Here is a 13,756-nt window from a genome sequence, read left to right on the forward strand (position 1 = left end):
GTTTGAATAATCCCAAACCACCGAAAACAAAGACAGTGAAAAACATTTGTATAGAAGAAAACTTTATACTTTGGTTAACTTTTAATCCTGGGTTAGCTTTAACTGGCTTCCGGACAACTACTCCTATTTACAACAAGTTAATCTGTCATGAACCTGCGATCCAACCGAAAACCAGCACTTGATCAGCAGTCAGCTTTAAAAAAAAACACGTGACTTCGATGAGCTCTAAACTTGAGCCCGCGATATGGTCACGTGATACTGGTCAGTGGATACCTTGTTTTGACAGGTGTCAATTGGCATAACATGACGAGATTCATGAGACTCTGAAATACATAGCAGGTCATGGGTTCTAATTTCCGCTGACGTCATGGTGCTTGTGTTAATCAGATTTCAAATCTGTGACTTGAGCATGGCGGCTAATCCACGTTCTGTTCGCCTTTATCGATCAAATTCGCAGACCGCCGCTCGATTTGAGCCAAATTTGACTCGCCGTGTCGAGCGAATGGTTTCATAAACCACGAGAGTCCATGGAAAGTGATTTCTTTCCGTTTCTCAAAGCTGTCATCGCAGAAGTTTATATTTTAAATCTGTCTGATACAAATGGCGGGTTCGTGGATCCATCGTGGTCATCGTGGTTTCAATCTTCGAGAAAGAAAGACACAGTTATCGTTGCTACTCTGTTCGGAATAGTTTAAAGAGCATTAAAAAAGGAAAGATCCCAGATGCCATTAAAATACAAAATTTGAAGCGATCGAAGCTCGAGATATTTGTCGGCGGAGACCAGCAAAAGACGAAAATACTTCTGCTTTTTGAGAGAAAAATTGCCAAACAGAAAAAAATGTGTCACAACTGGAAAAATGGATCACACTTAGAAAAATGGGTCACATTTGGAAATATTAATTATAACTGGAAAAAAGGGTCATACATAGAAAAAAAAAAGGTCACACTTAGAAAAATGGGTCACACTTGTAAAAACTGGTCACACTTGGAAAAAAAGTCACGCTTGGAAAAGTGTGTCACACTTGGAAGAAAGGGTCACACTTGTAAAAAATGGGTCACACTTGGAAAAATGGGTCACCCTTGGGATTTTGAACAAGTTTCTGCTCAATTTACAAACTTTTTTTTCAGTGTCTCTAATTAGTACAATATTGCTAAACATGAAAAGTGATTTATTTTATTTTATTTTTATTTTCCGGATTCCATAATTTGCTTTGTCTTCTTCATTTTTTAAACTTACACGACATCGATATTAAGTTTGTTTGTTTGCTTTGTTTTTTACTCTTAAACACTGAGGGACGAAGGTAATCTAATCTTAAAACAATGAAATTTCAGGGCCGTAGCCAGACAAAAATTATGACCGAGGCAATTTCCATTAAAAAAAAAAAATGACTGAGGCAATGTCCATATTTAATTCATTTCCGAGGTGACTAGGGTGTTTATGATGACTATAAACAACAAAAACGAAAAACAATATGACGGAGGCAAGTGCATCGGTTAACCTATTACTACTGTAGCTTCGACGATAAATCTTTTGTTAATATGCATAAGAACCTGTAAACGGATAAATAAAGCTTCATTTGACTAGTTAACTCTTTGCAATAACCAAGAAGGCGTGGACATAATCCATCCCATGATCCTCCGGGTGCTTAACCACCTGGTTTTCATAACGTTTGAAGAATTCGTCGAGAATGTCTGCCTTCTCATCAGGAGAGCGATGCTCGGAGAGACCTAAAGATAAACCATAAAAGCCAGTCACGAAAGTGTCATCAGGCCGAAGTTTATGCCGGTTTCTGTAGCATGAAGCGACTAGGATTATGTCTGCTCCCCCCTGGATGGGATGCTAGTCTATCGCAGGGTTACCCCCAGCATTAAATTCGCCGGTACCCATTTATACACCTGAGTGGAGAGAGGCACTGTCAGAGTTAAGTGTTTTCCCAAAGAACTCAACACAATGTGCCCGGCCAGGGCTCGAACCCGGATCGCTCGATCCGGAATCGATTGCACCAACCATGAGGCCACTGCACTTCCATAATTCGGTGTACAGTGTTGCACGTGTAAGGCAAAGTTATTCCAGTGCTAGGGATTGTTGAAGGCAAGTGGCTCATCGGCGAGCCGAAGGTGCAGCAAGAAATATTGGTTATGGTTGAGATGCAAGCTCATCGAGAGTAACTCTCCAGCCTTTTGATTGCAGGTTATCGTCACAGCGTTTAGGGCCCCGTCCACACTAAGTCGAAAAGGAATTTGAAAACGCAGTTTTCTTTCTACGGTTATGCCTACCATCCACATTAGTCCGTCACAAAGACGGAGCTTTTCGAAAACGCTCTTCAAATGTTTTAGTGTGGACGGAAAACATTTTGAAAACGGAGCTTTTCGAAAACGATGACATCACGAAAATAATGTGATTTCCCTGCCCGAGGTTTCCTCAACAGTAAATCCAGCGTAGTGTGGAGGGAAAACATTTGATGCGTTTTCAGAGTGAAATTTCCATTTCCAAATACCTCCAGCCTAGTGTGGACGGAAAACATTTGATGCGTTTTCAGAGTGAAATTTCCATTTTCAAATACCTCCGGCCTAGTGTGGACGGAAAACATTTGATGCGTTTTCAGAGTGAAATTTCCATTTTCAAATACCTCCGGCCTAGTGTGGACGGAAAACATTTGATGCGTTTTCAGAGTGAAACCTCCGTTTTCAAATTCCTCCAGTGTAGTGTGTACTGGGCATAAGATTAACCGTATAACAAAAATGAGATAAATGAAAACTGTAAAAACTAGATTAATGCTTGGACACAAATGAACTTAGCTGAACTGATTCTTAGCTGTTTCGGTTTACCAAGTAACTTTTTTCATATTCACTCGTGATATAATAGAGGTCACGTTACTTGCAATACGAAATTTCTCCCACATCATCGATGCTCCTTAATTTATTAATATAAGCCTAGTCCGAAAAAAAAACTCCAGAACGGTCAGACCAAACGATCAACCATTGTGAGCTTTAGTCGCGCAAATATAAGCTTATGAAAATGATAAAAAAATGGAACAAAACTTAATTGCATAAACAGGCACGGAAGGAATACTTAGATACCGTAAAGGAAGGAAGATCAAAGTTCGGCGAGATTCTGTCGAATTTAAGAAAACATAACTTCGAGCTGGCTTTCTTAGTTTCCTTGGCAGTTGCTTTATATTTCTCCTGGATAAGGTAAACTTTCGGCAGGTCTATAACTGCATGGGTGCACTCAGACTGTCGAACATCAACAACTATGTCAAAGAATTCTAGATACCTTTAGCGGAGGAAAAGCTCGCGCAATTCTAATGTCTCGGCGACAAACCAAAACGCCCTTGTGACAGTAAAATGGACATCTAAACACGTGCCTTTTCCTTCCTCCTTCGTAACTTAATACGATTCTATAGCAAGATTCTGATCTTACCAGAAAGAAATGTTGCATTGCTCCAAGTCCTCGTCGTTGGTATAAACCAACGGGCATATGCTTCAGGATCGCCACCATTCTTCAGCCATTTTTCCCTGTAAGGACAGGGTACCACTTTGGTTTCTATGGAGACAAGTGAAAGGCCAGCCTTTCGAACGGGCGAGTCCGCCGACTCAAATGGCTTCTTAAACTCAGTGACAGTGCGGTAATAATTGAAAAATGTCGTCTTGTTAAATTCGTCCTGTAAACAAAGAAAAGTTAATATCACTTTGATTAAATTTGGAAACAAAATTATTTCCCGTGTTTCTATGCACTTTTAAAACATGAGTGGACCTTTGGAATAACGAAAAATGCTGTGGGAACACCATCCGCAGGGGAGTGTTTCCACAGCTTTTTCGAGTGCCCCCAAACTTTTACAAGTGTTTCCGTGTTTCTACCGAAACATGGAGAAAATATTTTCTATTTCTCTTAACAAACACGGCGAGAAAAAGAAAGGAAATTCACTCGTATATTTCGATTATCAAAACGCACTGAATTTGTAAATTATCTTTGCCCGCGCCATCATTACGTCAACAGCTGAAGCTAGTTTTGTGTGTATCAGGTTATAGAAGTGCGGTCTTTAGCGTTCGCTTTCTGACAGCTTTTTTAGTCAGGGTGTTAAATGTTCAATATATGACAAGTCTGCCCACAGACCCTCTATTTCGTCGTGGAACACGCAAGCTTAGCAAAATATTAACTCGGCGCGTGAGATATGAACGAGCCCAACCCCAAGAGGGTGGGGATAGGGAAAGAAACTCACAGAGAAAAAAGTCGTGGGGCAGACTAATATCTGACCTGTGTTATAAGACCATCGTGGATTAATCCTTTCCATAAATCCCTCATTGTGTGATGCATGGAGACTGGAGTGTTCTTTGTTGTTCCAAGGAATTGCCCTTCCTCGTTAACTGCCAACTGGACAAGGACCATCTTACCACCTAAAATAACGACGTGTCACGATCAAGGACCCAGGAAAAATGTGTCTTGTTTTGTTTTGCTCTTGTTTGTTTATTCCCCTGAAGTGTTTATTGTGTTTCTGTCCTCTACTACCGTAAAATGCCACGTTAAAGCCCTGGGCTTATATAACTTTGGTTGGGCTTATAAACGGAGGCGGCGGCTTATATCCGGGGAAGGGGGGAGGGGGGAGGGCATATTAAAAAATGTTTCGAAACGACGAGATAAAACACATCTGAATAACGAATTAAAGTTCATAACATACCATTATATTTTGAGCTATTACCCTATTACCCTATTACTACCCTATTAGACTATAACGTTCAATTTGAAATTTTGATGTGTAAAGAAACGCAAGAGGAACGCACTTATACATTAGATGAGCTTATATCCAGAGGGGCTTATGTTCGGGGTGGACTTATATCCGGAATAATATCTCTGTTCGCAAATAGAAGGGTTTATATCCGGGGGGGGGGGCTTGTAACCCGGGGGTAGCTTTAACGTGGGATTTTACGGCATGCAAGAACAGAATATTTTATCAGGCTTTGCTCAGTAATAATTATGTTAGCTCTGGTCAGGGACGAAAAGTGCCCTATGGCGGCGGCATGTGCCGTTAAAAGAAGTCTTTTACTTAGCTCTTATTAACCGAGCTGGAGGTCTGTATGGGAGAATCTTGACCGAGGTCGTGAGAAAAGACCGAACGCAGTGAGGTCTGTACACGCGACCGAGGTCAAGATTCTCCCATACAGACCGACTTAGCTCGGTTAATAAGATGTTTATTATATGGCAAAGAAGAAAACTTTAATTCGTTTAATGTAACTGGTTTGCTGACATTTCGCTCGCGAACGGCGATGAGCTTAACTTAAACCTGCCGAAATTTGCTCGTCCTCTTTACTTTTTTTTTTTTTTGTCATCAGGCTTTTTGGCACTTCCATAAATGATTGAGAAGAAAATAAAAGAAAATGGTAAATATTTTTGCACTTTAATTTGCTACTTTTTCAACGCAAAATGAAACCGGTCTAGGTGCCGATCTAGATGGGAAAATCTAGACCGCGGTCAATATCGATTTCAGCCAATCAAGTTCGTGAATTCGGTAGTTCCCAGTCTTTGTGAGGCACAGCCATATAATAAAATAGAATAAAGTAGGATTAAAAGATTATCATCTCTCCTATGCTCTGTTTCGCAATCAGATTTTGTCGCATGATCAAATTTAATCGTTATATAACGGGATTGTGCTCTTTATAACTGGTCATGCTTGAGGAAACAAATAACTGCTTACCCGGGGCCATTTCCTTCGCTCTTGCCAACAGTATCGTCTCCCAGTCCTTTGCGGCCTGGTTTTGGAACTTCTCTGCCTCTTCTGGTATTGTAATCATTGTGTGATGTAACGCTCCAGTCACGCTACACGGCTTGTCACGTAACCAGTGCATGGCAGTGGCGGAAAAGCCCAAATTTACAGATTGAGGAGGGAGACACTGACTATAGAAGCTTGTACCGCACGTCGTGACGAACACGTTGGGGAAGTCTAGAAAATAGCTCTTTGGACCTGGTATAAGACCTGGGAGGAAGAGATAAATCTAAATCAAACCCTTTTTCTTTTTTTCGTTTCTCTTTTTACACGAAATGGAAAATCTGAATGGGGCAACCATCGCGCTTCTACATGTATGGTAAATTCTTTCGTGGACTAACCCTGCAATCGAAGAAACAAGGACTTGAAATCGTTAACGGGCTGATCTTCGTAAATAACGTGAATAGGAAGATCATCTCCATAAATCTTTCGCAGCTCTTTGACGCATGCGTACAGCAGTGGCATTGAAGTGCCACCGTCTGCGCAGCCGTAGTCTACAATGGTGAACACGGACCCAGGCCTCACAAGAGCTGACTTGACACTCTCCAACATAAGAGGAGCAGATTCTAATATCACGTTGTAACATCCGATTGTGTTGTCTGAGTAGAACCCAGACCCATCATCACCGTACGGGGTGTGGCTGTGAGGGGACTGGAGGACGGAAGAAATGAAAAGACTATTAGCAAATGATACCGGAACGTCCGAGTGTACAGAAACGAGGGCACATGTACGCCCAAAGCTGTGGTTAAACTGCCACAAACTCATCAAAGAGTAAATCTCGTTAGAAAAAGAAACAAAAAGTAGTATTTCGTATACATCAGTTATAATCTGACCTATGTGTCACGAATCAAGTTGCGCGTCCAAACGCACGTGATGGGCTGTCGGTTGATAACTCAACTAGCACGGCCCTTCGTATGAAGATGTTAGAGACACGGCCAACAGTTCCAAAACAAACCAGTTAACTGCACCACTACAAACCCACAATGGTTGAATATTGGAAGCTCAAACTAAATTCACGGAACCAAGGAGATGATCAAAAACAGTGATTCTCGATGCAATATGATTACTTAGTTTTCACACATGGTATTTACCATATTCATCATATGCGTTCGTCATCTCGTAGCTCCTGGCACCCAGACTTTTCGCATATTGTTGGTAAGCGCGACCTCATGGTACCGAGACAATAGGCGAAAAAACCGGATGCACCCGAGATCCGCAGTAATACGTGACAACATTTAACCAATCAGGCTCCCTTCTAAACATAGCCTTTGTTTTAAAGTGCCACTATCATGAAATTCTCGATACCCAATTTTTTACATTTTCGTACACAATAGGTCTTTCCTAAATATCTTGGCAAATTTCAATCTATTGCGAACATTAGAACTCATCTTTTTTGGACCTTTATTTCTGAGAATTTACGGCCGCCATTAATTTTCCTTGTTCCAAGTCTTGGCTGAAGATTGGAGAAAATGACGTCATTTTCTCAAAAATACCGCACGGGTTACTGTTATAATAACAATTAGCCGCAATTCGCATAAAGAATAAGAAAAACTTTGGTTCATATATTCGTGCAATTTTCCACATAAATTGTTATTATGATTTCAACCCGTGCGGTATTTTTGAGAAAATGACATCACTTTCTCAAATTCTCAACAAAGACGTGGAACAAGGAAAATTAATGGCGGCCGTAAATTCTCGGAAATAAAGGTCCAAAAACGGCGAGTTCTAATGTTCGTAATAAACTGAAATTTGCCAAGATATCTAGGAAAGACCTATTGTGTACGAAAATGTAAAAACACGGATATAGAGAATTTCATCATAGTGGCACTTTAAAACTTAGCACTGGTGGAGACGAGTCTATAGGGAAATCATTCTGCAACTTGGGGATTATTTTCTTTTGATTGAAGTAAGGAGTTATCATTTAGGTTTACTAGTACTTACAAACTTTTCGTTACACGAAGACATCCTATTGCTTCCTAAATAGATGCTTGTTCGCCTTCTTGTTGCAAACTCGGCAGTGAGTACACTAAAAGAAAAAAAAATAGACACTATTAAGAATATTCAAGATTGAAATAGTTTAGCCTTTTAATTGATTTGTGTGCATTCATATTCCAGAAAATTATCTTTGCTGAAAGTTCAGAATGGACCTTTTAACCGATGTCATACAATTTTAAAAATTCTTCGTATTTTTCATATAAACATAAAACTACCCCGATAGATCGATCGATCATATGCCCTCTAGCATACATTTCTTTGTATAAAATGGCAACTTTAGAGACCCACATTTTCACGAGTTCGCAACGGATTCTTATCAAACTTCGCACATTTATTAAATTCGGCAAGATAAATCGACTCGACATCAAAATCAGTAAAATCATACCTGATCAGATTTTCACGTAATCGAGCGTTCAGACGTACGAATAAGTTAAAGGACAAACTACTTGACGCGCTGGTTTACAACTTATGCAAAAATATTTCACGGTATGCTTGCAGCGACGCCGGTTTACACGGATTTGTACCTCAAAGTATTCTCTTCTTCCGCGATTCTTAAAGCAAGTGATGTGTCCTTTTTCCCTTGAATGACGAGATTCAACGATGAAATGTAACGCTCATAAATATTTTATCCGACCAAGTCTGGATTGTTGATCCGCGTGGTTTGTGGTTAGGAATGTGGCAATGTGGCACCAAATTATATTTATATAAGGTGTCACTGTGATTAAAAAAAAATACAAATAAAAAATTTAAGGTTTTTTTATCAGTGCATGGTTGAAAAGAGCTAGTCTTCTTTCCTTGCTTCATTTTTCTTGTTTTTCTATTGTACCTTCAAAATAGACCCAAGTTTGAGAAATTATTACGGTTAAAAAAAAAAAAAAAAAAATAGTAAGGCCCCGTCCACACTACGCTAGAGAAATTTGAAAACGCAGCTTTACTTCTACGGTTAGGCCTACCGTCCACACTAATCCGTCACGAAAACGGAGCTTTTCGAAAACGCTCTTCAAACCGGAGGAATTTCAAAATGCCGGCTTTTCGAATTCGTTTTCGGGTGGACGAAGAACATTTTGAAAACGGAGCTTTTCGAAAACGATGAAGACACGCGTTTTCAGAGCTGAACGGAAAACATCTTTAAAACGGAGCTTTTGGAAAACGATGTCGACACGATTATCATAGTTTTGATTTCCCTGTCCAAGTTTTCCTCTAACGCAAATCCAAACTAACCGGTGATCGTTGCGTTTTTAAATTCCTCTCGCTGAGTGGGCCGGGACGATGAACATTTGATGCGTTTTCAGAGCTAAACCTCTGTTTTCAAACTCCTCCGGCGTAGTTTGGGTGAAGCCTAACTTACTGTAATTTCCGTAATTCCGTTAGCTGATCATTGTGCACCACCTAGAAATTGAATTATGACAAAACAATGCCTGTGTTATGTTATTGTAATTTGAAATTAATTTGATAAAGGACAAAGTAAGCAGCTGGTAATTATTTTTCTTCTATGTATAATAAACTGCTTCATTCTCACTGCCTACACTTTAGCGCCATTCTTTTTTAAGTTCATAAAATTTGGTAACGTGAAAAAGAAACATGTTCATCAATTTTGATTAAAAGGAAAAAAATGGGGACCTTCGGTATTTAACAAAACAATTTACAGCATTTTAGTACAGAGAAATATTTCGCTTTCAAAGTCACGGAATAACAATTTCGCACAAAACTTTCATGTTTTAATGACGTAGGTTTTTATTTATTCTTTGTGGTGTTTTCGGTCATGTAGGTAATAATGTGTATTCACCCACTTATGCTCAGATCTTACGTGAGCAATTATTTATGCAAATTATAACGATGGCCTTCTTCTCGTGCCATAGAAAAACTCAGGCAGAACTGAGGTTGATACAGTGTAGTTGTCTACAGATTGGGTAAATATTGCTTATTATTGCCCTGAGTTACTGTGAAGCTAGACATTAGGCCACTATTTTTAGCTGTAGAGGAGTCTTTTAGGGTTGCACTCGAAGAAATTATAAAAAAACCCTATCATTTCCGTTTTAAAGTGGTATCTTTTAGGAGTCAAATAAAGCTCAGGCCACACCTTGAGGGGTTTAATTCAAATTTTCTGATGAGCATTTCTGACCTTTTCTCATGGGAGTACCCCACCCCTACCCCCGGGTATAACGATTTAGTGGTACTTCCAAAGATCTTTGTAGCCTCTGATTAGTTAACCTAAAAATAGCATTAAGTGATCACTGCCCAAAGATATGTGCATATGTACTATTTCAACAATATAAGATATTTATATTGTCGAAATTGCTTCACATATATCTCTTGTGGACAGGGGGCGGGGGAAGGGTGAAAACCAGAATCATCAGTTATCATGCACAGGAATAAATGCCATTATTATTCAAATCCAGTCCATACTGTATAAACAACACATATAACAATTACTATCACACAATAACTATGCACTATGTTAAAATGCCAGTTTACATTTAAAATTGGAGACAAAGAGCTATAAGAAAGTCATTACCAAAAGTGAAATATTGGTCAGTGTAAAACAGAGAGTATGGACTGCAGACTGCAGAACTGGGTAAATTGCAGACTAGGGGTAAAATGCAGACAAGAGACTTAACAAATATATATGTACATACATAGTCTCGAGTGCTAACTGTAAACAGGGTTATTCATGCTAATTAGAGTTATTATTCAGGCTGTACTCTGGTAGCCTGAATATCAATCCAGATAACCTGGATATCACAGGTTAGCCTGAATGCTCCAGTTAGCCTGTTTATGGTTAGCTCTCAATGAGGGAAATGATAACAGCATTCAGTTAAAAAAATCTGCAGTCCGCTGTGTGCAATTTACCCTTAGTCTCCATTTTGTCCCCGGTCCACAGCCTGTAGTCTGCAGTCTGCCTTTTACACTGACCGATGAAACATGATATTAAATCAAGACTGTCATGTTTAACATTCATTAATTAATGTACCTGGCATAAAGTCATTTGAACCCAGTCAAACTGAATTTCAATTGAACTCAATCAAATTCAATGGAACTCAGTCCATGGATTGGGTTTGACTGAGCCCGGTAATCGAACAAATTAAAACTTAACACAATCAAACTCAATGGAATGCTTGATTTCTGAACTCTGGATTTTTGTAAAACCGGTGTTGAAAATCAATAAGATTTTCTTGGAGGCTCAAGTAACTTCAGTATAACATGTGTTTTTCGTGTTCTTCACACCACCTATCATGACCTTTGTCAAAGCAAATTTATTCACCAAACACAATCAAAACCCATGCCATTGGAATTTCCTCGATAAAGTATAGTTATCAAAATCAATAAAACACAAATGGACATAATTTATAACGTCACGCTTTCCGATTTTTACATTAAAATAAAAATAATAAACCGCGCCGCTCGATTTATTGTCTCAAATTTAGTACATATGTGAAGTTTCATTAGAATCTGTTGAAAACTTAGAAAAATCTGGTACCCCTAACTTGCCAATGTTTAGAAAGAAGTGTATGCTAGGGGAAAGAGGGGGCAAGGCTTGCCCCCTGGCATACATTTCCTTGTAAGTTTGGGGTCCCATATTATTATGATTTTGCAATGTATTCTTATTCAACTTCGTAGATTTACAAAATTCTTGCATGGTAAATTGAACTGTGAAAGTGGTTTTTCGTATATATCAAAATAGGAACAATTGTTCATATTGCGTGACATGGCTCCAGTTCGATAGGGTTCGATTCGTTCGGAAATGGAACTCACAGAGTTCGTTCGATTACCGAACTCAATCGAACTCATCCAGAGATTGAGCTCCACTGACTTCGATTTCCGAACGTCCGATTTTTAGAATTCGAACCATATTGTGCAGGGAACTTTGAATTCATTACACACTGAAGTTAAACATGATCAGATTTGAAGGATACAATACTTACCGCACTTCATTTTACCAATAGCTTTCCCGAAATATCCTAGTTTGTCATAAACAGTGAATTAAAATCGTCCTCTTTCCGTTCATAACATGGCCGCCATTTTTTTAAATGTAAACTTGAAGGTCTGGGTATCAGTGCCCGCGAGCACTTTTAACCAGCGGACTAAATGCAGCCCCGACTAAATTGCAAGCGACGTTATCTCCTGTAAAATTCTCAGTACTGTGAACTTTTGTAACGAATGTTTCACCAACAAGACTCCGCATTGATGGCATTGGTATCTATTCTTGTAACAGCGTTCGGAAATCGGTCAGTGTAAAACGAAGACTGCAGACTGCGGGCCGGGAGTAAAATGAAGACTGAGGGAAAATGATGCAGACTGTAGACTTTTTAACTGAGTCGTACTACCATTTCCATCATTGATAGCCAACCATTAATAGGCTAAACGGAGCGCTATTCAGGCTAACCAGACGGCAGATTTTCACTGCGATTAGCCTGAATAACCCCTATTTACGATTAGCACTCGATAATGGAAATTACACGTTGTATACTTTAAAAATTAAAGTCTGTATTCTGCAATCTGCATTTTACCTCTCCATTTTACCCCCAGTCTCCAGTCTGCACTCCGCAGTCCGCATTTTACCCCGGGTCTGCAGTCCTTCATTTTACCCTCAGTCTGAATTGTATCCTCGGTCCGCAGTCTGCAGTCCGCAGTCTTCGTTTTACACTGACTGGTTCGGAAATGGGAATTGATCAAGAGAATACTGGTCACGGGTCTTTATTGATATATAAAGAGTTACTACAAAACCAATTCACAAAGTAAGCCTGACAATATATGAAACTCAAAAGCTCAGAAATAAAAGTAAAATAAAATCACTCTTGCTTAATAGCCAGTCAAGGTCATCGAAACACTAAATGACCAGCGGCCCGAAATTTTTTTTAGATTGATTCTGGTAAATCATAGAAATTTATAGCCAATCGAAACAATGATATGACAATTAAAAGCACTGGAAGTACGCGTCAGCAACACTTTTTTTTTTTTTTTTTTTGTCGCAAGGAAATCTTTTAGACCATTTTCTTACTCATAAGTAACTTAGCCGCAAAAAATTCGTGGCCAATTCTGTAAAGCAGCAGCTACATTCAGCACATCTGGCTTGCCTCAACTCGTGTGGTTGCGTTTCTTTATTCCTCATTTCTGAGAAAGGGCAACATTCGCTCTGATTTGTAAAAATTGTAACAATGGCGGAACAAGATTTCTTACCAGGTAATATCAAGCAGGAAGAGGAGGATGTTCGACCTCGGACTGGTTAGATTGCGAGCAGTCTCCGTGGGAAGGAATGCAATAAGGAACGCAACACCCCGGGGTGGGGGATTCCCATATAAAAAGGGCCGGGTGCTCGTCGTACCTTTAAGGGGCAGGAGCATGTCAGGGGTTAATAAAGCGGATTTGGTAGCTGTTAGCCGGGGTGTTCAGCCTCAAGAGGTCCACAGCGGGAGCTTTTGTGGCACTTACTAGGGTGTTGAGCCCAAAGAAATATGACAGGAGATTATCTGTTGTTTTAGAATTTAGAGGTGCAAAAAATGTCAAACCACGACTACGAAGCAGGAACTTGGCATCTGTTAGGGGTTCTTTTCAAAATTTCCGACAAGTTCCCCCGACCTTTACATATGTGAGTCACCACACTTCCCCGGGTGCAACACAAGTGAGCAGCCGTAAGCATGCAAGCGTGACATGCGAAGCAGCGAGCCGCAAGCAGCGCGGGCGCCGGTTGCGTTCTCCCCTATGGATTTCCGAGCAAAAGAGAGGCTGCTCTACGGAGGCGGCGTGGCCGAGTGGTTTAGAGCGCTGGATTTGAAGTCTGGAGGTCCCTGGTTCAAATCCTCCACCCTACCGCTATCTGGATTTGTTCTCGGTAGCCCCGAGTTCAACTCCTCTACCGCGTTGTGTAAATAGCGAACTGGTCGGCCTCCAACCAGTTGGGATTCTTAATAGTTTATGTTAAATTTGAAATATTTGTCTATTTATTTACAGTGTCCCCAGTTAGCACATTTAATAGTGCTAAATACAATTGACACTTAAAT

At 39.9% G+C, this 13,756-nt stretch overlaps 1 protein-coding gene across 7 annotated transcripts; it reads right to left on the reverse strand.

Moving 5' to 3' along the window:
• Positions 1 to 1,139: 1,139 nt before the first annotated feature.
• LOC145491661 (uncharacterized) lies at positions 1,140 to 13,754 on the reverse strand. 7 transcript variants are annotated; one of them, XM_081470888.1, is made up of 7 exons: positions 11,681 to 13,754; positions 9,106 to 9,146; positions 6,104 to 7,788; positions 5,694 to 5,972; positions 4,259 to 4,398; positions 3,425 to 3,665; positions 1,140 to 1,728 (listed from the first exon to the last, which is right to left on the reverse strand). In XM_081470888.1, exons 3-7 carry the CDS (start codon positions 6,525 to 6,527, stop codon positions 1,586 to 1,588), a joined length of 1,227 nt encoding a protein of 408 aa, XP_081327014.1. In that variant the 5' UTR covers positions 6,528 to 7,788; positions 9,106 to 9,146; positions 11,681 to 13,754; the 3' UTR covers positions 1,140 to 1,585. The 7 variants fall into 7 exon arrangements, with proteins under 7 accessions (XP_081327014.1, XP_081327015.1, XP_081327013.1 ...); XM_081470889.1 differs by having other exon boundaries at positions 8,979 to 9,146; XM_081470892.1 differs by lacking the exon at positions 9,106 to 9,146 and having other exon boundaries at positions 1,143 to 1,728; positions 6,104 to 6,413; positions 7,704 to 7,788.
• Positions 13,755 to 13,756: the final 2 nt, after the last annotated feature.

The sequence above is a fragment of the Orbicella franksi genome, chromosome 7 (genome assembly GCF_964199315.1).
Source record: "Orbicella franksi chromosome 7, jaOrbFran1.1, whole genome shotgun sequence".
In the NCBI taxonomy this organism is placed as follows: domain Eukaryota; kingdom Metazoa; phylum Cnidaria; class Anthozoa; order Scleractinia; family Merulinidae; genus Orbicella; species Orbicella franksi.

What these genes read in the sequence shown, in the direction of transcription:
- LOC145491661 (XM_081470888.1), bottom strand. Translation starts at nt 6,527, where the DNA reads ATGAGTTTGTGGCAGTTTAACCACAGCTTTGGGCGTACATGTGCCCTC. An exon ending in AGCGAAGGAAATGGCCCCGG is followed by an intron (nt 4,399 to 5,693) that starts GTAAGCAGTTAT and finishes TCGTTATTTTAG; the next exon opens with GTGGTAAGATGGTCCTTGTC. An exon ending in CAATGCAACATTTCTTTCTG is followed by an intron (nt 1,729 to 3,424) that starts GTAAGATCAGAA and finishes GTTTATCTTTAG; the next exon opens with GTCTCTCCGAGCATCGCTCT.